At 45.6% G+C, this 22,577-nt stretch overlaps 1 protein-coding gene and 1 long non-coding RNA gene across 18 annotated transcripts in view; one reads left to right on the plus strand and one right to left on the minus strand.

Moving 5' to 3' along the window:
* The window catches only part of Nfasc (neurofascin), a 173,766-nt gene that overhangs the window by 92,301 nt on the left and 58,888 nt on the right, over window positions 1-22,577 (minus strand). For 11 of the 17 annotated variants that reach the window (XM_029478694.2, XM_029478681.2, XM_029478680.2 and 8 more), the window contains exon 2: window positions 3,238-3,346. The exons of 1 other annotated variant lie outside the window; for it this stretch is intronic. In XM_029478694.2, the coding sequence (XP_029334554.1) occupies window positions 3,238-3,346 (109 nt within the window). Of the gene's footprint in view, window positions 1-3,237; window positions 3,347-22,577 lie in introns of those variants that run through there. 5 more of the 17 variants (XM_085841081.1, XM_085841075.1, XM_085841065.1 and 2 more) reach the window with 1 other exon arrangement.
* Window positions 8,958-11,897, plus strand: LOC147006119 (uncharacterized). The gene is made up of 3 exons (XR_015045018.1): window positions 8,958-9,092; window positions 9,669-9,825; window positions 10,408-11,897. It is a non-coding gene; the product is annotated as an uncharacterized LOC147006119 (long non-coding RNA).

Raw genomic sequence — 22,577 nt, forward strand, 5'->3', positions numbered from 1 at the left:
TCAAAAGTCCCTATAGTTTATAACATTCTCAACAATGTTAAAAGTTCAAAGTTTCCTCTGAGATTCATGCAATCTCTTAACTGTAATCCCCTATAAAATCAAAATCAAAACACATCACAGGATATACATTACCATTCTAAAATGTCATAGTGAGGAAATACTGGACCAACTCAAGGTAGGAAACCATCTGGGCAAACTCTAAACTCTGTACCTTCCCACTCCACTGCTGCTGCTGTTCTTGGTGACCATTCCATTGTACTGGCATCTCCAATACACTGGGGTCTTCCGCTGCAACTAGGCTTCACCAATAGCCTCCCATAGGCTCTCTTCCTGGGGCCAAGCCTCAGCTCCTTTGCATGACTCCTTCAGTCCTGGGCTGAATTGCAACTAAGGCTGTACCTTCACCAATGGCCTTCTCTGGCCTCTCACAGTGCTAAGCCTCAGTTGCTCTCTACGACCCCTTTATACCTTCAAAACCAGTACCACCTGGGTGATTCTTACACATGACCAAGTTAGCTGTAGCATGAAGCACAACCTCGGCTATCTCTATAACACAGCTTCCTTGTGCTTTTAGAAGACACTTCCCAGAAGACTTCATCTCAGTGATGCCGGTCTCTTCTTAATCACCACTGATTTCTTACCTCCAGCTAATCAGCATCAATTGTCCCAGTGACCCCTTCTATTCTTGATTCTAAAGCTAGAGCCATATGGCTGAAGCTGCCAAGTTCTTCTGCTTCTGGGCGTGGAACATGCCCACCTTGTTCTATTACATTATCACCAGCTATCTGGTTTCCAATTCCTTCATTGTCTGAGCTTGGCTGTCTTGGAACTTGCTCTGTAAACCAAACTGACCTTGAACTCAGAGTTCTACATGCTTCTGTCTCCTGAGTTCTGTGATTAAAGGTGTGTGTGACCATGCCTATACCTAAGCTTTTCTTTATCTGGAACTTGTTGTGTTCCAGGTTAACCCTGAACTCTAGAGATCTGCTTGTTTCTGTCTCCTGGTATTAAAAGGTGTGTACCATCATGCCTGGACCTAAGCTTTTCATGGCCGCTATGCCTCAAGATCCAGATGAAAAAATGTGTGTCATCCCAAGTCAAGATCTGTACCAAAAGCCTGTGTCTTCTAGCCTTAAGATCTGGATTGCAGGTGTGTCCTCCATTTCTGGATTGTAGTTTATTTCAGTTAAAAGTCCAAATGAAAACAATAACCAGATAATAATGCGTAACATGATATAACTACCCCTTATTCAACTGCAAACATATAAACAATAAGCTTCATTGGGTGGGATCTTGCCCTGAGGTCACTACTCCCTTAATCTGTTCATCTCTTTGAACACAAGATTTAACTCCATTGCACTTCCTGGTGCCCCTTTATTACCTGAACCATACATTTTTGTATTTTTCCTTTCTAAGCTTGCTATGCTTGATCAAAATAATCTTAATGAGAGTAAACCAGAGGACAAAGTCTATTTCCTTTGTCAATGCAATTAATCTCTTTACCTTAGTCTCAGGTAAACTCTTCAGACCAGGGCAAAGAACGGCCACATTCTTCACCAAAACATCACAAGAGTCTCTAGACCACACACTAAAATTCTTCTCCTCTGAAGCATCTAGAGCCAGGACCCCACAGTTCAAATCACCCTCAGCACCAATGTCTTCTTCCACAGTTCTATTAGGATTGCCCATTAAGCCCCACTGAAAGTATTCCATTGCTTTCCAAATCCATATTCCTCCAAAGAAAAATACCCTTAGGCCTATCACAGCAATGCCCCAGTCCCTGGTACCAACCAACTTCTGTCTTAGTTTGTGTTTCCATTGCTGTGAAGAGATGCCATGACCAAGGCAACTCTTATAAGGGACAACATTTGATTGAAGCTGGCCTATAGTTTCAGAGTTTCAACCCATTATCATCAGGGCAGGAAGCATGACAGCGTCCAGGCAGACATGGCACATGAGAATGAGCTGAGAGTTCTCTACATCTTGATCCAAAGGCAATCAGAGGGGACTCTCTTCCAGGCAGCTAGGAGGAGGGTCTCAAAGCCCACCCCCACAGTGACTTACTTCTTCCTACAAGGCCACAGGTACTCTAAAAAGGCCACACCTCCTAGTAGTGCCTTGACCCTGGGCCAAGTATATTCAAACCACCACAGCCAGACTAACTGACTCTGCTGAATATTGGAGAACTGTTGCCTTACAATGTTATACGCCCAGTGAGAGAGGTTAATTCATTGCTTTTGCTATCTATCTTCCATGTATAGTAGAGCAAAAGAAAGGAAAAAGGTGTGGGAGCGGGAGAGGGATATGGTCAAGTACAGTTCTTAACAATGGTGGGATGAAAAAGACCCCAGAGTCAGCTAATCTTCCCAGGGGCCTGGGGGGGCACAAGGAGGCTGCTTGGATCCCCATGCCATGTCACCTTCACAGTCTTTCGTCCATCTCTCCCTTTGCCTCCTCAGCCTCTGGGAAGACATAGACTTTGAGACTGCTAGAGCCAGAGAGTCACCACAGTGTGTCAGAGACCACCAGACTCAAAAAGGATAAGGACCCTTGTCCTCAGCCCAAGTGGTTGGGCCACTGTCTCCCACAGACTCCCAGCAGTAGCTTGTCATCTTCTGTAAGCTGCTCTTAGAAAGGCAAAGCTCTCCATTCTTGTGTTTGGCCTCCACTCTCTCCAGGGAAGGCAGGTGCTGCCAGTGCTGAGATTCTCCCCCAGAAGGGAAAAGACAACGCCGACCCTGGATACAGGGTGTGGCCTTAGTGCCATGAGCCTCCTTGCTCTTCGCACCCCGGACAGCCATCCATCTGCCAAGGCCCTGAGCCCCACTGAGAAGAGAGGCTCTCAGACTGCCCCCCATATGCCAGGGCTGTCGCTCAGGAAGTTCCCGGGGTGTGGAGGCCCAGGCAAAGGTATTAGGATCATTAACAAAGCTGTTTTTCAATTAAGGTGGACAGGAGAGAAAATGACAGAAACTAATGCCAGTTGACTTCACTGCCCCTCCTGCACAGAAGGAGCCAGAGTTGCCCAGGCAGAGCCTCCTTGGGGGGCAGGCCTTATCAGGGCTGAGGCTCTGCAGCTGGCTCTGGCTTTCGTGTCTGGGGAGAAGGAAGGAGTCGAGTCCTTGAAAATTCCTGGGACCAGGTAAAAAGCCTGGGAGAGGGGGCAACAGCGTCCACCTCCACCCCACCCTCCATCCACCTCCACCCCACCCTCCATCTCGTGCTCAGACTGGGTACCTTCTCTGCCTCATTCGGCCTGCTTTTCCCAACACCAGCAGAGGCTCTGCTCCCGTCGGCAGAGGGCAAGAAAACTCCAGGCTGCCAAAGCGCACATAAGTCAGTCAACCTGTCTCAAAGCAAACACAGAAAAGAGCCCCAGGGTTACTCCGGGTAGGTGTGTGGGAAGACTCTGTGGTTTTAACTTGTTAGTTCACTTAGAAAATGACACCTCCATCCATTTGTTGTTCTGCAGAACATAAAGGCATCTTTGTTTGCTTTATAGGAAATGGGCAGAGTGTGCGCAAGGTGCTTAAGTGCACTGGCGAGTAGCCGCTCATCCACGAATTGCATCTCAGTGTTCAGACTCCACAATCAATCTGCTAATCCCCTTCTACCCTAAAGGATTTAAGTTATAGACGGAAGAGTCTCTCCTACACTCAAGGGAGAATTTACCCATAAATGTCTCATTAATTTCTAAGTTCCTTAGAAAAGCCACTGTGGTTTCTCACCCCCCTCCCCACCCCCACCCCCGCTATCTACAGAAAAAAAAAAAACACAACAACTTCATCACAAATATCCATAGCACATTGAGAAGAATTCTAACTTTATGGTCAGGAGCCTCAGGTTTTAAGTTCTAGCATGAGATATGACTGTCAACAAGAGCGAGTCTTTGAATATGTGTTTATTAGTTTGTTTTCCATCTGTAGAATGGGAGAAGATATGATAGTATGAACCAGGGAGACCTCTGGGCCACTGGTTGGCATCTGGAAGGTTCAAGTCCTGAGATGGTCAGATCTGACTGTGAACTTGGGCAGAGAAACGCCCTGGAGGGCAGTGAACACACCTCTAGGTGTGTCTGTGAGGGCGTTCCCAGAAAAGATCGGATCCTAATGGTTCTCAACTGATGAATGGCATCGTTCATTGGTGGATTCAAAAGCTAAACAGACAACTGGGAGGTGATGGAACCTTGGAAAGTGTGTTCGGCTTGGAGGACGCACTACGGGGTGGGGGGTAGGGATGGGGCACTGAATTCTGTCCTGGCCTCTTCCTGTAACTGCTCCACTGAGCTTCCTGGCTGCCCACGGTTGAGCAGTTCTGCTCTATTGTGCCTTCCCTGCCCCTGGTGAGCTAAATACAGCTTATACATCTTGCCTCCCTTAAGAATCAGATACCTTGTCACCCTCATATTCTTATAGGCTGACTAACAAAAAGCACCAGCTCTAGTTTGGTAGGTAATTTCTCTGCTGTCAGTGAAATGAGCCAATTTAAACCAGATTAGATTATATCAATGTCAGGTTTATTGGGAAACTGTACTCGGGTAAGTTCACTGGCCCGGAGGACAGAGAGGAGAGAGAGAGAGAGAGAGAGAGAGAGAGAGAGAGAGAGAGAGAGAGAGAGAGAGAGAGAGAGAGAGAGAGAAAACAAAATGTTTGGCTTATATAGGAGCCTCTGGAGGAAGAGCAGCCCAGCCCCTGGGCTGGAAAGTTCAGGGTTGGAGGCAGGGTGTGCCAGGTAGGGACTGAGAGATACTGGGAGAACCTGGAAGCCAGGTCTGCTTTGCTATGTCCCAGCCTGAAACCTGCCTGGATTACAGTAACTCTGCAGGAAGGGTAACCACTAATGTAGTGAGGGAATGAGCTGTAGCTGCCCAGAGTACTAAGGATGCAACTGCTCTTTGACTTAGCAATCTTAGTTTTAGGAATCTACTCAAGAGTATGCCCTTATGTGTCTATCGTGACTTCCAGGGTCAAGAAGAGAAAGGTGACAGAAAAAAAAAAAAAAAGTATGTTTAGTATGCTACCGTTTATTTGAGAATGGGGAAGGAACACAAAGGTCAGTATGTATATGGTTGTAATTTTATATATGCTTAAAGGACAAAGGACAAACTACACATTAGAAGGTCATGAGGAAAATGGGGCTGAGAAGGTGGACGGGGGGTGGGGGAAGGAGATAGGTTTTTAACACACTTCTCCATGTGGCTTTGAAATATGCAAATAAGTGATATAATTATAAAATATAACAAGATATTTAAAGTCCCTAAAAGTGAAAATAAAGCGCCACACATAGATTTAAACAAGGCAATTAGACCACATTGTATTAGGCAGATGTGTTTTCAGGAAGTAAAGGACGGCCCCTTTCCTCGCAAGACATCCCAACTGGTTTCCATTCATTGCATTGTGGATGCCTCCACCCTTCTACACCTGACAAAATGGTGTAAAACATTGACTAAAGTCAGGCATGGTAGTGCCTGCCTGTAATGCCAGTACTCAGAAAGGGAGAGAATTCCAGGCCAGCCAGGGCGTCACAGTCAAACCATGTATCAATAAAACCAGCAGAACAGGAAACAAAACAAAAGAATCCACAGGGTAAGGATTCTGACTTGTTTGCATCCCAAGGTCAGCGCCCTACAGCTGCCTCTTTAGGGAGGACCCGGCCTGACCTTTCCCTGCTCCTGGAGCCAGGGGACGGTGCATAGAAAAGTACTTGGAAAAGAAAAATCTTCCCACAAATATTTTGCTGCTGCTTCAAAATCAGAGATTAGCTCTTCTATATGGAAAAGTTGTGAGATCAAGCAAGAGCTGTGATTTGAAGACAGACAGACAGACAGACTCTTTAGAGAGGAATAAGATTACACCCACCACCACCACTTTTATCCTGCATGGGGCTTTGGGGCTACACAAGAAGTGAGCCTGAATTCAGGGAAGAGGCTCACCATCTGACCCAGGGACAGGAGGCTCCCAGGAAGGACACCTGACACCCAGGGTGCAGCGACCGACCGCACAGGCACCTGATAGTGTGTGGACAGCAAGAGGAGCAGCCGTGAGTCCCTGAAAGATGGGAGCAGGATGAGTTTGCTGTGTGTTCTAAGCATCTCCTCAGATTCTGGAAGGTTACAGGGGCTGGTAGTAGTTAGTACACACTGCCCTATAGGAAGCCTGGGCAGGGGAAGTGTTGAGATTTGGTCTCTTGCTGTGAATTGTAATGCTAAATTCTGTACTAGAAGGTCTAGGTCCAGGTGCAAACCTTGTTCCTTAATTTAAAAATTATTAGTTAAATAAAAATGGCTGTAGTCAATGATTGAAGGGATTAGAGGTGGGTGGGTTTTGAGTTGCCTAGTTAAGGGTGGAGAAGAGAGGAAGGACAAGGAGGAGAAAGGAGGAAGGACAGTGAGGGAGACTGTACTCTGAGCACAAGGCCAGGGGAAACAGTAAGTATTTGGGGAGCACGATGGGGAGGTAGCCAGGCCAGCAGTTGGAAAAGTAGCTTAGGGGTGACCCCCCTCCCACACAGTAATTGTCAAGCCAAATAAAATAGGCATATTCTGAATCTTCTCTATTTGTAAGCTAGTCGGGGGTAAGTTTAGATTGGTTGTATCACAGGGGAGGGCGCAGAAGGCAGGGCAGGCCCTCCCGGAAGCAGGAAGAGGACCAGGCACGACAGATGATGGTGAAGGAAGGTATGTCTGGGTTGAGCCAGCTCCAAAACAGGCTTTGTCTGAGTTCTCCTCTTAATGTCTGCAGGGGTTCCTCATCTCTCTTCAGCAAGTATTTATTAATATGCTCTGACTGCCTTTCCCTCTGCCACAGAAGGATTGGTGGCACAAAAGAGACTCTAGACCCCCTCCCTGGGAATTCCAAGGTGCCATAAAAGCATATTTTCTAGATGGACAAACCCCTAATTTTCATGACTTTTCACTCTTGCTCTTCCTCTCTCTGGATACATAGCCCATGCTCAGGGAACCAAGATCACTACATCTCTTCCTTTCCCTTCCAGAAACAATTTAAGATTTTTACCGTACTTATTATTTGAGTAGCTAATCGCACACATTCAGATTCAAAAGAATACATTGTAAAAATAGATTCTATTAGTAAATGTCCCTCCAAGCCTGCCTCCATCCAGCTTCCTAAGTCCAACTCACTCAGCTGTGTCTGGTCAACCTCTGTCACCAGAGTCTGGGCGGCCTTCCAGAGTGAGTCCGTGCACACACATAACATCAAAATAATATTTTTAAAAAGATAAAATAAATGTTATTCTTAGTTTCCCTACGTTGCTCCCCCACCCCAGATTAATAAATATCCTGGATATTATTCTGATTAGTTCACATAAAGCTACCACATCAACAGAACCCTAGTGGTACAAGATATGAATGTATAACGTGCTTATCCTGTCCTTTCTTGAGGGACAGCTGGGTGACTTATAATCATTTGACACGGAAAACAGCTTGGACAATGGTCTTTGCATAAATTCTTGCCTTTTCAAGGCTATATTTAGGATCAATTAATTGAAGCAATGTTTTTACTATTTATTATTTGTGTCTCTGTGTGTGCATGGTATGTGCGACTGTGTGCACACATGTGCCGTAGTCGTTGTGTGGAGGTCAGAAGATATGTCTACCATGGATCTTAGAATCAAACTCAATCATTAAGCTTTCGTAGCATTACCCACTAAACTGTCTCACCTGTCCTTTGGAATCAACTTGTAAATGGCACTTTTGAATAGTAGAGAATTTGGCTGACTTAATCTCCATGAAGCACATGGAACTTGCTCTCCCACCGTAGCTTCCAGGCGGGTTGGGTTCCTGATTCTAACAGACTGCATTTGCGTTGTAAGCTTTTGTCTTTTGGTGCACAGAACTTAGCATCTCTTTTGTGGTTTTCTTCCGATTATGAAATGGGTTGCACATCTTCATTTCTGTTGAACTGTTCCTATTCTGTTTGCTCTTACAGGTTTGAAGGAATCTCACTGTGAAAATTACCTCTTTGTAGGGGACATGCAGCTCACTATATCACTATATCGTGCCATGTTTTGGTATGAAAATGTCTTCTTAGCTGGATGGATCTTTTATTTTGTTGCCATTTTGTGTCATACCTGGGTCTTCTTTTTCCAAAAGCTATCTTTAAACAATTCCATGTTTTCACTAGCATTTTGATCCTGTCATTTTCTGTGATTAATCTTTTATCCACCTGAAACTTCCTTGGAACTTATGTGGGGGGGGGGGAATCTAATGTTATCAAGTGTGTGTCCCCCACATTGGTTATTGGAGGGTTCACCTTTTACCTTCTGGTTTAAATATTGATTTTGGGTTGGTGAAGGCAGCTTGGTGAGAGAAGGTGATTGCCATGCCAGTAGGCGAGACTGAGTTCAGATCCCTGGAACCTATGTAAAGTTAGGACACTCTTCGAGATCGATAGGAGGAAAAGACAGAAGAATCATTGAAAGTCATGGGCCAGCTAGCCTAGTGTACACAGCAGTGAACGAGAGACCCTGTCTCAAACAAGGTGGGAGGTGAGGGAGGGTCAATCTGAGGCTGTCCTCTGACCTTGTATGTGCTATGGCATGTGCCTATCCATACTCAACCCCCCACACACAGAGAGAGAGAGAGAGAGAGAGAGAGACAGAGAGAGAGAGAGAGAGAGAGAGAGAGTCATAAATGTATCTCACACATAAACACACAGGTAAAAAAGAAAGCAATAGATAAACAGAATATTGTCTTTAAAATCTTAAGGGAGAGAAGACTGTAGTACATATACGTTAAAAAGTTAAGAGGCAGAATACTTGGGGGCAGGGGAATGAAAGGAATTCATCAGGGATGGGGAGAAAAGGAGATGCTGGAAAGGTGAACCAAAATTAAGGACATAGGGAACAGCCATTTGAAAACCTGCCATTGTAAAGCCAACGAAAACTATAATTCTTTTTAACAGGAATTTGATAGAGATACACTGTGGCGGTGGATAATGCAGCCACAGGTTAGTAAATGGAAACCCAGTGGCAGCTGTAAGACCCCTTCCTATGAGTCACTTGTCAAGGAGGTCCAGAGGTCTCCACACAGCACAGACTATTTCCAGCTCTTGGTTACCCACAAGGACTAGATGGTAAGACCCTCTGCCTGCAGACATTCATACATCGATTGAGGACATGGAGAAATCAGCCCTTGTCCCTTTCTTGTGAACTTGCATAGTTCTAGAAAGGGCTATGCAAGCTGCTTAAGAAGAAAAGTCATCAAGAGTATTTTCCAGCCATGAGCCCTGCAAGCTGCAATACTAACCTGCCAGTCAGGACGTGCTCACGGTACAAATAGGCACGTGACTGTTGAGAGCTTTACCAACTACTTATGAGTGGATTTGAGGCCTATTCCACAGGAAGGAATTCATGCCTTGTACAGTAAACTTGGTTAAAAGTACCTAGCCGGGGAGGCCATAGGTCCCTGGAGTGAGGTGGGGGGAGCTGATTTTTGCTGTTTGCTAAAATGGTCATGTTTTGACCTAACTGCCTTCTAAATATCAATGTTCAGACTCATGAATCCGTGCTGCTCTTGGCACTGGTCAGAGGAGCTCTGTTTGCAGTGGGTGCTGGTTGATGCAGACACTCACAACTAGCCAAAGTGCTGAGGATAAATCACACTTCAATGCTCAGCCCTAAATGGAACATCTGTATCACCCCACACACAGGCCTCAAGAAACACTGCAGAAAGGGGAACAGAACGTCCGTACAGAGCTAGAGAATGGGGAAAGCGCCATGGAACAGGGCCTTCTGGACATAGCACGGATGCTGCACAGAAGACTCACAGAAGCTGCGGTTGTCTACACATCACACTCACAGGATAGGGTCTGTCACCATTTCATCAGGGATGGCTCATCAGGCCTCGCCTCTAGCTGAGGAGTTATTGGGAGCTAATGGCTGCTGGAGGAGGGGGCTTGTTTTCTTTGGTGATATCAATCCTGGTTGTTGCACATGCTCATGGAAGCAATCTTAATTAGACTCAGCAGTCACAAAATAAACAGAGGGGGGGGTGCTGCTAGAAAGCAGAAAGGGGTGAGTAGAGTTGGAGGGCGTGAGAGAGGGTAATGGGGGTGTGAAATGACCAAAGTAGGTTACAGACGTGTAAGATATCATCAGACAGTAAAAAATATATCTTTATCGTAATGCTAAATCCCACTATGTGCGCAGGTCCATCCCTCAACACTATCTTCTATTTGTTTGTCTCTTCACAATGATAGCACACCATTTAAATTTACTTTTAGTTTTATGATTGGTTTTATCTTCTTTTAGAATTTTTCTATTTATTCTTGGTTTTTTTCTTTTTCTTTTTCTTTTCCTTTTCCTTTTTTCTTTTTTCTTTCTTTCCTCCTCCCCCTTCTACCTTTTCTACATGAACTGCACAATCGTATTCCCTAATTTTCTCTTCAGGTGCATATGTGCATATGGAAACCAGAAGTCAACTTCACCTGTCATTCCTCAAAAGCCATCCATCCGCCTTGTGTTTTTGAGTCAGGATCTCTCAGCCCCAGGGACATCTTCCTTTCTCTACCTCCCCAGCAGTGACCAGACAAAATGGACCACCACACCCAAGCTTTTAATGTGGATGCTGGGAATCAAGTACAATCTCTAACATTTTCCTATAAGCACTTCACTGAGTGGACTGTCTCCCCTAGGACAAAATGCATTGCTAGTACAATTGTGAAGAAAAGGAAAAACAGACACAGTTACCAATCCCAGAGAGGAAGAGGATGTTGTCACAGAACCTACAAGCTCAAAGGCATAACCAAGCTATGCTCCGCAAACACAGATGAAAGGAACCATGTCCTCGAATGCATATGGCCACCACTCCCATACGCAACAAAATGTCTTTACAATCAGGAAGAAAACTGAATTCGTTACTTTAAAAATCTCTCCCAGAAGTAAAGCTCTAAGCTCAGACTGTTTCACTGAAACATCAAACACAAAAAGAGCTAACGCAATTCTGTGCCAACTCCATTGGATTGTAGAAGAGGAAGGTCACTTCCCAACCCATTCGGTGAAGCTAACCAGACCAAAAAGGTCTAAAACAAAAGAAGCCAAAGAATGCAGACCAAATAATATTTCTCAAGAGTATAGTGTCAGTCGGGTGGTGATGGCACAAACCTTTAGTTCTAGCACTGGAAAGGCAGAAACAGGTGGATCTCTGTGCGTTCCAGGCCAGCATGGTCTACAGGACACCAGGGCTACACAGAAAAACCCTACCTCAAAAAGAAAGAAAAAGGAGTATAGGTTCAAAGATTCATAATAAAATACTAGAGAACAGGATGCAGTAGTACATAAAAACACGTCTTCACTCTGAACAAATGAGATTCACTCAAGGAAGGCAAGGCTGGGCCAATATCTTTAAATTAACTTATGCAATCCACCACATGTGGATTACCATGAGTTAAGAAAACCTAAAATCCTTTCCTCTTAGACTGGACACAGTTACGTGTGCCTTCTATCACTGTGCTAAATAGTCTCGTGCCAGTCGAGTCACGGGACAAGAGGGAACCTTAATTGAGAAAATGCCTCCAGAAGACTGGGCTCCGGGCAAACCTGAAGGGCATTTTCTTAATTAATGACTGATGGGGAAAGATCCAGCCCATTGTGGGTGGTGCCATCCCTGGGTTGGTGGTCCTGGGTTCCATAAGAAAGCAGGCTGAGCAAGCTAATAAGCAGCACTCCTTCATGGTCTCTGTATCAGCTCCTGCCTCCAGGTTCCTTCCCTGTTTGAGTTCCTGTCCTGACTTCCTTCAATGATGAACAGCAATGTGGAGGTGTAGGCCAAATAAACCCTTTTCTCCCCAACTTGTTTTAGGTCATTGTGTTTCATCACAGCAATAGGAACCCCGACTAAGACAACCTCTGTTGCTTTGCACAGTGCTGCTGCCCCAGCCAGCGATAAGTCAAGAAAAGGAAATGTATAGGCCATGGAGAAACTCAGAGAGAGAGAAATAAAAACTATTTCTCATTTTATGCAATGATCTTAAACTAATAAATGAATCCAAGACAGTGTAGTGTAGGACAGTCACACAAAATTAATTGCATTTCTACATGAAAGCCATCACCATAAGGAAACAACAAGTTAGCATACAATATCGCTTACAACCCCTCAAACATCCTTAGGTGTAGAATAAAGAGAACCTGTAAGTGCCTCAAACTGAGCACCATGGCTCACGCCTGTGATCCTAGCACTTGAGGCATGTGAGCACTTGAGACATGTGAGCAGGGCGGTTACCATGGAGGCCAGCCTGGGCTACAGAGTGAGTGCTAGGACAGCAGGTACAACAGAGTAAGACCTTGTCATAAACAATGACAGCCACAATAAAATATATACAAGACATAGGTGTTTAGAAAATACATGCAAAATTGAAAACAGAAATACCATACTCAGGCTGGAGGGATGGTTCAGTGGTTAAGAACACTGACTGCTCTTCCAGAGGTCCTGAGTTCAATTCCCAGCAACCACATGGTGGCTCACAACCATCTGTAATGGGATCCGATGCCCTCTTCTGGTGTGACTGAGAAGAGTGACAGTGTACTCACATACATAAAATAAGTAAATAAATAAATCTTAAAAAAAAAAAAGAAAGAAAAAAGAAATACCACAGTTGTGGATTTCATTCAACAGAGCAAAGAAGCAAATTAATTCCAAATTGACATCCTGGTTTTATGCAATTCTTATCAAAAAATCTCTACATGATTTGTAGCAGCAACAGACAGGATAATCCTAAAACTTACACTGAGAAATGAAAATCACCAGAATAGCTAAAACAATTTGGAAAAAAAGAATTAAAACAAGAAGCAGAAATCCATCGATCCAATTAGGAGACTAAATTGTGTTGTGCTTGGTTGATGCTTACCACCTCATTTGCATTCCTACATCTGATTGGTTACTTTCTCTCTCATCTGATTGGTTAACTTCTCTCTCTTCTGATTGGTCAATTTCTCTCTCATCTGATTGGTCAATTTTGGTTAATTCTCTAAACCTCATCTTGGCAAAAAACTTTCCTGCCTATGTATGCGTGGTGGCCAGCAGAAGCCTGTGCCACTCTGCAACGGCACATGTGGCTTCCCACACCTCATGGTCCTCTTTCTGTTAATCTTCCCGATCTGTTCCTTTGTCAGTCATACATATTTTTTTCTTCTGTATCTCTGCACAATACAATCCGGGTGTGAGACACGCCTCTCCTAGGCCTATATAAAGCAGCACCAGGGCTGGGCTCAGGGTCTATTCGCCTCTACAATCAAGCTCTCCCAATAAACGTGTGCAGAAGGATCCTGTTGCAGCGTCGTTCTTGCTGGTCGAGTCGGACGCACGCAAGAGTGAGGGTGTTTTGAAATGATGAACGTGTTCTGTATCTTAACCGCAGCAGCGCTTTCCCAATCATGCCGACTTGGCAAAATCCACAGGAATGGAGACCCAACAAAGATGATTATCATTCTGTATAAGTGACAACTCCACCAACCCAAGTTGGCAGAAGAGCACTGTGAGGTACATGCATCAGACGGCACACACAGAGACAGAGAAGACACACCTCCACCACAACTGACTCTTCCCCCACCTGCTTATGAAGTGGAGTTATTGTGACGTGTGCACTTTGTGTTAGAGCCTCCGTTTAATACTGTTATTCTGGCAGTTAAATTCAACACTGGGGGACCAATACCAGTGACCTCAGTGTGCTTAGTGAGACGATGAATGGCCAGTCCCCTTGCCTTTGGTTTTTGTTTTTTTTTTTTTTTTTTAATTTTTTTTCATACTCACTTTGCATTCTGCTCATTGCCCTCTCCCAGTACTCCCTCCCCCAGTCCTTCCTCTCTCCCAACTCCCTTTCTCTTCTGAGCAGTTGGGGAACCCCCTTGGGGTATCCCTCTACCCTAGGATACCAAGTCTCTGCAGGGCTATACACATTCTCTCCCACTGAGGTCAGACAAGGCAGCCCAGCTAGAAGAACATACCCCCTGGGCAGGCAACAGCTTTTGGGATAGCCCCCTGCTCCAGTCGTTCCGGACCCACATCTTCTACATATGTGTGAGGAGGCCTAGGTCCAACCGCCACCATCTTTCTTAATCTAGCATGGGTGATCTTTGATACCCCTTCCCGTGTGACTTTAAGAACCACCTTTAAGTCTCTTTTTTTCTTCTCTATTCCCCTATACCAGGCCCTCCCATCCTCTTGATTTCCTGAAGCTGAATATCTGGGCTACACAACTAGATCTCCTCTTTGCCACACACACCCTGCTCTGGTGTCCTGGATACAGACACAGCCCGAGTCCCATCCTTATGTTGAAAATCTCGGCTTTTAAATCTAACTCAGACCTCCTGACCTTCAAACTCACACAGTCACCTGTCCATGCGACGACACCTTTGGTGGTGTTTCTAACAGGTACCTTGAGGCTAGCAAATCTAAAACTCTCCTTCTCTAGTACCCTGCCAACACTGTCTGTGCTGTGATACCCTGAGAGTCTTGTGTCTTCTCTCCACCTCTCTGTCCTTACATCTGAATAACAACAAATCCTACCCTCTTCCAGTCTCACAGCCATAGGCTCTCCTCCATCCTCCTCTCCTGCCACCCTTTAACCACTAATCCAGAACCCCCACCCACTTTATTTTATAACCAAATCCTTAGCTCTTAACTATCACATAGGTCTTTTATGTGTTTTTATTTACCGTGCCTTTTCCCATGAAAATATAAGATCTTTGAAAGTCAGTGGCTTTGATCTGTTTTGTACATGTCTGCATCTCTGAGATTCACAACAGTGCTGACACTAGTGCTAATGATTTGATTTGATTTGACTTAATCACCCAAGAGACACACCTCTGGGCATATCTGGGTGTTCCTAGAAAGGCTCAACTGAGGATGGAAGACTCACCCTGAATGTAGATGGCACCACCCCATGGACTGGGGTCTAGACTTAATAAACCACAGGTACCCAGATGAGCATCAGCATTCACCTCTGCCTCCTGGTCATGGAGGCTTGGTGCCCTTACTATACCTTCCACACCACGATGGACAGTGTCACTCAGCGGGACAACCCAAATCCACCTCAGTTGCTTGTACCAGGCACTGTGTCCTTTCCATGAGGAAAGTAACTAATACAGGGGTCCAAACCCATTGGCTGTAAATAAGTGCATGAGCGCACTCGCATCAGCAGACAAGGCTTCCCCTACTCAGGCTTCTCTGGCGTCTTGGAAGCTCTTCACACTTAGGGTTCCAATGGCTTTTAATACCAAGCAGCATGGGGGCCAGGTTAAGCTCTCATTTTCCTGCTGAGTTCTGAATTCTCCAAACCTTGTCTGTCATGTCTGTCTGTCTGTCTGTCTGTCTGTCTCTCTCTCTCTCTCTCTCTCTCTCTCTCCCCCACTCTCTCTCTGTGTAGGTCGAGAACAACTTTTGGGAGTCAGTTCTCTCTTCTGCCATGTGGGTCCTAGGAATTAACCACAGTCCATCAGGTTCAGTGGCAAGGCCTTTACCCCATGAGCCCTCATGTGGCCCCAATTATTCTTTTTAGCTCCCTCAGCCCAAGCACACGAGTTAGCTTTCCCTACAGCTCAAGTTCAGACAGACTATTTGTTTTTGCGACGATGAATCTCATATTTAGTAAGCATTTTTTTTACCCCAATCCCCTCCCCCTTTTATTTTCAATAGTATCAGCATAACACCACTTGGGGACAAAGATGGATATCTGCCCCCTCTTCAAACAGTGACACCAGCTACTAAATGATCCAAGGTTCTGAAGCATTTCACCATTTTTTGTTTCTTTGTTTGTCTGTTTGTTTGTTTTCGAGACAGGGTTTCTCTGTATAGCCCTGGCTGTCCTGGAACTCACTTTGTAGACCAGGCTGGCCTGGAACTCAGAAATCTGCCTGTCTCTGCCTCACGAGTGCTGGGATTAAAGGCGTGCGCCACCACGCCTGGTGCATTTCACCATTTTCACGGTAGCTCGATTTAATATAGAATCACTCCCGTGTCATAAATAATACTGAAGCTCAAATGAGTTTTAAAATTTTTTCTCTAAGGAACACAGAATTGCTTCACCCAAGATCACACAGTATGCCCCAGCTTCAGGTCATGTGACCTTCAGGTCATGTGACCTTAATTCTTTGCCATCCTTCTTACTTTCATGCTGCCTGGGAAATGGAGGACTTGCCCATGGTGACACATGAGTCACTTGTGGGGCAAAAGCAAGAACCCAATTGATCCAACATCCCTCTTTGGGTTCTCCTCCTTGTTCCAACAACTGCAGTCACAGCTTCAAGGCGAGCTGCTGAGGAGGGAGGGTGGAGAGCCAGAAGGATGCCATTTTGCTGAAGCCAACAAATATACCACATGCTAGACAGAGCTCTGGAGGGCCCAGCTGTTCTCCATAGGTGGGAACAGGCAGCTGCATCATAGACTGTTACCACCAGCCTTGGCTGTAAGATGGAAGAGAAGAAAGATGGCCAAGTGTTGCCAGCTACCCACCTCAGGCTCAGGCGGGCCCCTTGGCTCTGGCCGAGTTGGAATCTAAACTAAGCCCTGGGTAGAGAACCCCTCATCACTAAGTGCAATGCAGCCTGGGCCACTGGTGTCTCTGCTGGCTTCTGATTCCTCGGATGCGATGCACCGACTGCCTTAGTGGGAAGAAGTGTGAGACACAGCTCCTGCTCCGAGTCTTCTGGCCATCTGCGCTCTGATTTTATTGTCTTCATACTTTGGGAACTTTGCTCCCATTTCACCTATATTTCTGTTTTCTGTTTCTTCCACTAGTCTGGAAGTCTCCTGGAGCAGTCTGGACATCATGGACATGGATACTGTTCCTCCTGCATCCTACTTAGAGTTGTCTAAAGGCCAGGGCAATGCCTCCGCCATTAGACTGGAAGTTCCCACCATCAAGGGCAACTTCAGAATCGCCTAAGCTATATCCTGTCTGATCTTTTAGCTCCCCGTACCACCAAGGACATGTGTACTTTCATCCCTCTCTGCAGAGATCACAATGGCCAATTTGACCACGAGGGACTTGGTAAGCGTACCAGACTGATCCAAAAAGAGGCCTTGGGCCCGAGTCTGAGCAGATGCAGATGCTTAAGGTCTCATGTGATTGCACTGAGATGCAGAGGGGTGAGGCTGCACTGGGTCTCTCCTTCCTCTCTGCATCCCTGCCATGGGTGCTGTGGCAAGACAAACAGAAGGGAAGGACACAAGGACGGGCCCAGGGAACAGCACAGAAGCAGAGGTCCCAATAAGTCACAAAGTGCTTTGCTCTCACTGTGGATTGGTTCAGGCGGCTGACAGAGCAACAACCCGGTTCTTCTTGGGAAGAAGTTTGCACTTGTGAATGGCAAGCGCTATTCTATAATACCACAAACAGAACTTATGACTCTTCTTGGTTTGTGGGGCTTATTATTTTATTCCAGTCTTAATCACCTTATGTTATTTAAGCTATCTTATTATAAAATTAATCAAATACTAAGCAATAAAGATGCCCCCAAAAATGGAGAGCTGGAGAGCTGGCTTATTGGTAAAAGCACTGGCTGCCCTTTTCAGGGGTCCAGGGGTTCATTCTCAGCACCCATGCGCTAGCTTACAACACTCTGTAAGTCCAAATTAAGGGATCCCACACCCTCTCCTGGTCTCTCAGAACACTGGGCAAATGTGGTACATAGTCATACAGGTGAAATACACACACACATAAAAATTAATAAAAATGATTTCATGTTTACATTTTTGTCTCCTTATCATCTTAGTGTAGTGATTCTGAAAATGGGCTTTGAGTTTACAGATCAAGGTATGAATTCCTGCTCATATCCACTGATCTGTGAATCAGCTATGTGACTTTGGATAAAGTATTCAACCTATTGATTTGTGTGTTGGTTTCCTGGTGTATAAATTCCTGGTGTATAAATTCCTTTTCAGAGCAACTTGAATCTAAATTCTTTGGCTCACACAGCCTTTCCCAGCTGGCTCTGCCTCTGCTGTCACCACATTGGCCTTTGCGGTCCCAGCCAGCACACAACCTACTTGTGTCTCTACCTTTCCCCTGGCACCATCCCTGCAGACCCTCCAAGGGGGAAGGCGCCTCGTGGGAGTCTTTCCTTTCATCTTCTCACCTAGGCCGGTCTTCCCAGCAGTGCCCCCCAGAGGTCAGTGTGCCTACAAATGGATCAGCCTCCTGTAACATTGTCAAAATGAGCAGGCACTAATTCTTGCAGGCCATGGTCCCATCTTAGTTATTTCCAACAAGTTCCAGGTGATTCCTAGGAATAGAACCCCTGGAAGCAGAAAGGCTCCTTAGACACCCACAATTGCTCCATTAGTAGCATTTGTATTTCCTGACTGACTCAAGCCCTGGGTAGCCCTTTTCCCTGCTCAGCCTTCACTGCCTGTGTGAGAAATTTTCCAAAAAGGTCTGATGACTCAATGGAGCAACAGTCAATACAGGCAGCCTAGTTTCTGGTTGGAGACAAAGAGAATCAATCATAATAATGTATGCTGCATACAGCTCTGAAAGCAAGGGCCACATCTTCCACTTTCTACTCCAAATCATTCCTAGAATGTCTTGGGCCTATAACTAAGTTCTTGGAAATGTTTTTGTTGAGTGGATGACTGAAAGAGCAAACCCGTAAGAGGCTCTGGCCCATGGTCCTTTAGGAGCAGGCGACATACACAAAAGGGCACAGTTAACATACCACTGTCTTTTCCTACAGCCCAAACCTGGCCTTTACCCGGGCTGAAGAACACAGAACTTAAAATGCGAGTCCCAGAGTCCTAAAAGTTGCCAAGCATTCCTCGGAGCAAACAAACAGGCAACAGACCCAGGAAGGAGGGTTATTGTTTTAAAAATTATTTCCGTAGTCCTCAAAGAACTAGAACAAAGCGGAATTGTCCTGGCTGCCTCCCCTGCAAGAATTCACATTCTAGACTCGTCTAAATGCCAGTTCAAATGCTGCTCGGAACACAATTATTAAACAAACAGGCAGCCGCCACACCGAGGGCGGGGGCTGAACCCCCGCCGTTCCCCTCACTCCTCCCCACCATTCTGCAGCAGCTTTGGGTAGTGAGACTTAGATCTCTGTGCCTCCAGTGTTTCTATTACTCCAGCCCCACATCCCCTCCTCTTTTTTTGTTCCCTTTGACCTACTACTCCTCGATGCCTCTCCCAGGATAGCCAGTGGGTGAGCTCTGTGTGCAGTGTGGGGCTTCTGAACAAACTCATCTGAAGGAAGCTGGTCGTTGGGAAGTCTTCCGGGACATCTAACCCACTTGCAGAGCCCACTCCCTTCATTCTCAACCTCCAGCAGACTGGGAAGAAAGCAAAAACCTATAGAGAGCAGCTGAGTGAGATGCAGGCTGGGAAGATCCGTGCTCAAACTCAAACTCAGGGTCTTCAGTATTTCAGAGTGAAAAATTGTGGGCCGGGCAGTGGTGGCACATGCCTTTAATCCCAGCACTTGGGAGGCAGAGGCAGGCAGATTTCTGAGTTCGAGGCCAGCCTGGTCTACAGAGTGAGTTCCAGGACAGTCAGGGCTACACAGAGAAACCCTGGCTCAGAAAAAAAAAAAAAAAGAAAAAAGAAATGTGGTATTGAAGTAAGCCCGGGGCTACACTGTCAGAGGAATTACATGTAAAGGCCACGTGACTTGTTCAGCTGTTCTGGCTAAGAGGCAACACACTTCTATACCAAATGAAGGACTCTGGGTAAGCACCCTACCACTGAGCTGCACCTTCAACCCCTTTAGCATTTTTAATTTTGAGACGACTTGTCACTAAGTCACCAGATTTGCCTTAAACTCTCTTAGCCTAGGCAGGCTTTGAACTTGTGATCCCCCAGCCTCAGTCTACTGACTAGCTGGGATTACAGTCCTGGGTCACCAGTTTAGAGATGAAATTTTAGAGACTGTTTTTGAAGGCTGATATACCTTTCATTGCCTTCTTTCCATTCAGTCTGTCCACACTGGGTGTCATCACTGAATAAACAAAGGCAACAAGAATGAATGTGCAAGTAGCTCCCAAAGAGCAAAGGTGAATGATACAAAGGACCAGCCATGTCCAATGCCAGATCCCAGATGACCGACAAACAAAGGAACCGCTCTATTCTCATTCAGAGGGGGTAGAGACTGGTTGAGGTTTCCAGGCAATTCGAGCCATTGGGCATGTTGGCCAGTTGAGGTCCCAAATGCTCGGAGAAGGAGCAGGAATGGGGTAGGCCAGGAGGGAGAGGAATTGAGCACTTGACTGGGTTGTGGTTTGAGCAACAGCTCAGCAGGTCTAAGGCAAGAGGGACATCAGTTTGAGGGGAGAAGAACGTTTGCATGGTAGAGAGGTGGGAGAGCTGGAGGGAGTGTGGGAAGATTTTGAATGCCAGGCTGGAGCTTTCTCTTTTATCAATTGTGTGAACAACATGTGAGACATTCTTACAGTAAAAGGCCTGGGCAATGCTGAGGAAGCCAATGCTCCTTCAACGCTCCCTTCTCTCACCCGAGTCCCCTCTCAGCCTAGCGGCTATCCTAATGGCAGGCAGAAGAGCTCATGCTAGAACACGTGAACTGCTTGCTGGGTCTTTCTGTCCCACGGATGGGTGTTTGAGAAGGAAATGGACAGCAGAAATGATGACGGTTTCTCTTGAGAGGCAAGAGCAGCAAGGCATGAAGTGGCAGTGAGGGAATGAGATGGAAGATGTGAACGATGCAGGAGAAAGAAAACAAACAAGCTTGCGGTGGTACCAACTGACCTGTGGGGACCGGGGCTTCGGGGGTTGCTTAGAGATAGAAGAACAGAAGGTGGCATTGTGTTTTATTTGCTTGTTTTTGTTTTGTTTTGTTTTGTTTTTCAAGATCGAGTTTGTCTGTGAAGCCCTGCCTATCCTGGGACTTGCTCTGAAGACCAGGCTGGCTTCAAATTCAGAGATTTACCTGCCTCTATCTCCCGAGTGCTGGGATTAAAGGTGTGTGCCACTGTGCTGAAAGTGGCATATTTTAAAGGTAAGAGTAAGAGAGTCTAGAATGACAGAGGCAAGGAAGAGCCTCTATCATAAGCTGGAAGAAGAAGAAGATGAAATGCAGGATTTTCTAAGGTGGGTTTAGATAGTGAGAGAATGTTCCCTTGGACTCAGGACAGCTTAGTGGTAGAGGATTTGTCTGCCAGGCAAGGTGGCATGGGTTCCACTTCTAGCACACACAAAAAACCAAAAACCAAAAACCAAAAAAAAAAAGAATCAGCATTAATACCCGTTCAGAATTGAACAGAACCTGGAGAATTGCCTCAGTCACTCAAGCAGGAAAAAGCTGTAGGAAGAAAAATGACCAAGAAGAGGTGGCAGCCAGGTCTACTCCATAGTTTGACAACTGAAAGCTGTGTGGAATCGCACCTGAATTCCCAGCTACTCAGGAGATGGGACACACAGACAGTGTTTACCCAGGAGTTTGAAGTCAGCCAGAGAAACACAGTGAAACCTTACAACAAGGAAAGGGGAAAAAAAAAAACCTGTATGTTGGATGCTATCTTTTCAGTGTGCAATAACAGTCCTTGATACAGTCACGTGCTTGCCACTGAAAATTTTTATCCTGAATTCAAAGGACTAAAGGCAAAACCAAACAGAAAACTAGGCAAAGCACACTTGGCTACTCCACAGGGCTCACTCCTCCTCCCCTGACTCCAGGAACCGAGTTAATGGTTTGGCCAAACCAAGTAAACGGTGACTCAGTTCCCTTTTGCTGCTTGGTGGCTTAGAGACAGGTACATAGCTAAGTTGGCCAAAGAGTCATGACTAAGTCAACTGACCAACACTGTCTCCTAAAGCATGCCGCAGAAGCACGGCACTTTGCTTCCACCAGGAGCTTAAGTATTTTAGGGTGTATGCTTGGAATAAGGCATCCATTTTGTAACTATGAGGTTATAAATGTGGGAGCTAAGGATATCGAAGCAGAAAGGCAAAAACAAACACCAGTTCCTTTAAAACCTAAGACTTACTCCAAACTGGAAAGCAACTCCCTTGAGACTGAAAGGTAATGAATGGTCTCTTGTTAAGTACATGCTGTTTGGGCACTCTGTTAAGTCTTGTAAGGCAGGCAAGTGAGAACCACTATAATAACCTCACCAACTTTTCCTAAGACTCTAAAATATTTAATTTACAGCAAAGTAAGTAGGAGGAGCTAGGCAGAGTCAGGAAAAGTCTAACCCTGCAAAGCAGCATGGGCAGCTGTAATCTGGAACAGTACAACACAATGTGCCTTAATATCTAACACAGTGACTAGTACAAGGCCCTTTGGAGAACAAAATGGCGAGCAACCGTGAAGGTTAATCCCAACTGTTAGCTCAACGTGACTTAGAATCACTATGGAAGCAAATCTCTGAAATGTCTTTGAGGGGTTACCAAGATAAGATTAGTTAGATCCAGCCCATATATGTGTGGTAGCATCCTTTGGGCCAGGCTGAATAAAATGAGAATGTGAATTCAACGCAACCACCCATCACTCTGTTTCCTGATAGTGGACACAAGTTGACCTGAAATTTACGCTGTTATGACTTTATTACCTTGGTGGACTCTACACTCAAGAAAAGTGTCCTGAGATCTCAGTTCCATGAATCAAAAGATCTA

This window comes from Mus caroli, unplaced genomic scaffold, assembly GCF_978045245.1.
Source record: "Mus caroli unplaced genomic scaffold, Mus_caroli_1 scaffold_1, whole genome shotgun sequence".
NCBI classification, from domain to species: Eukaryota; Metazoa; Chordata; class Mammalia; order Rodentia; family Muridae; genus Mus; species Mus caroli.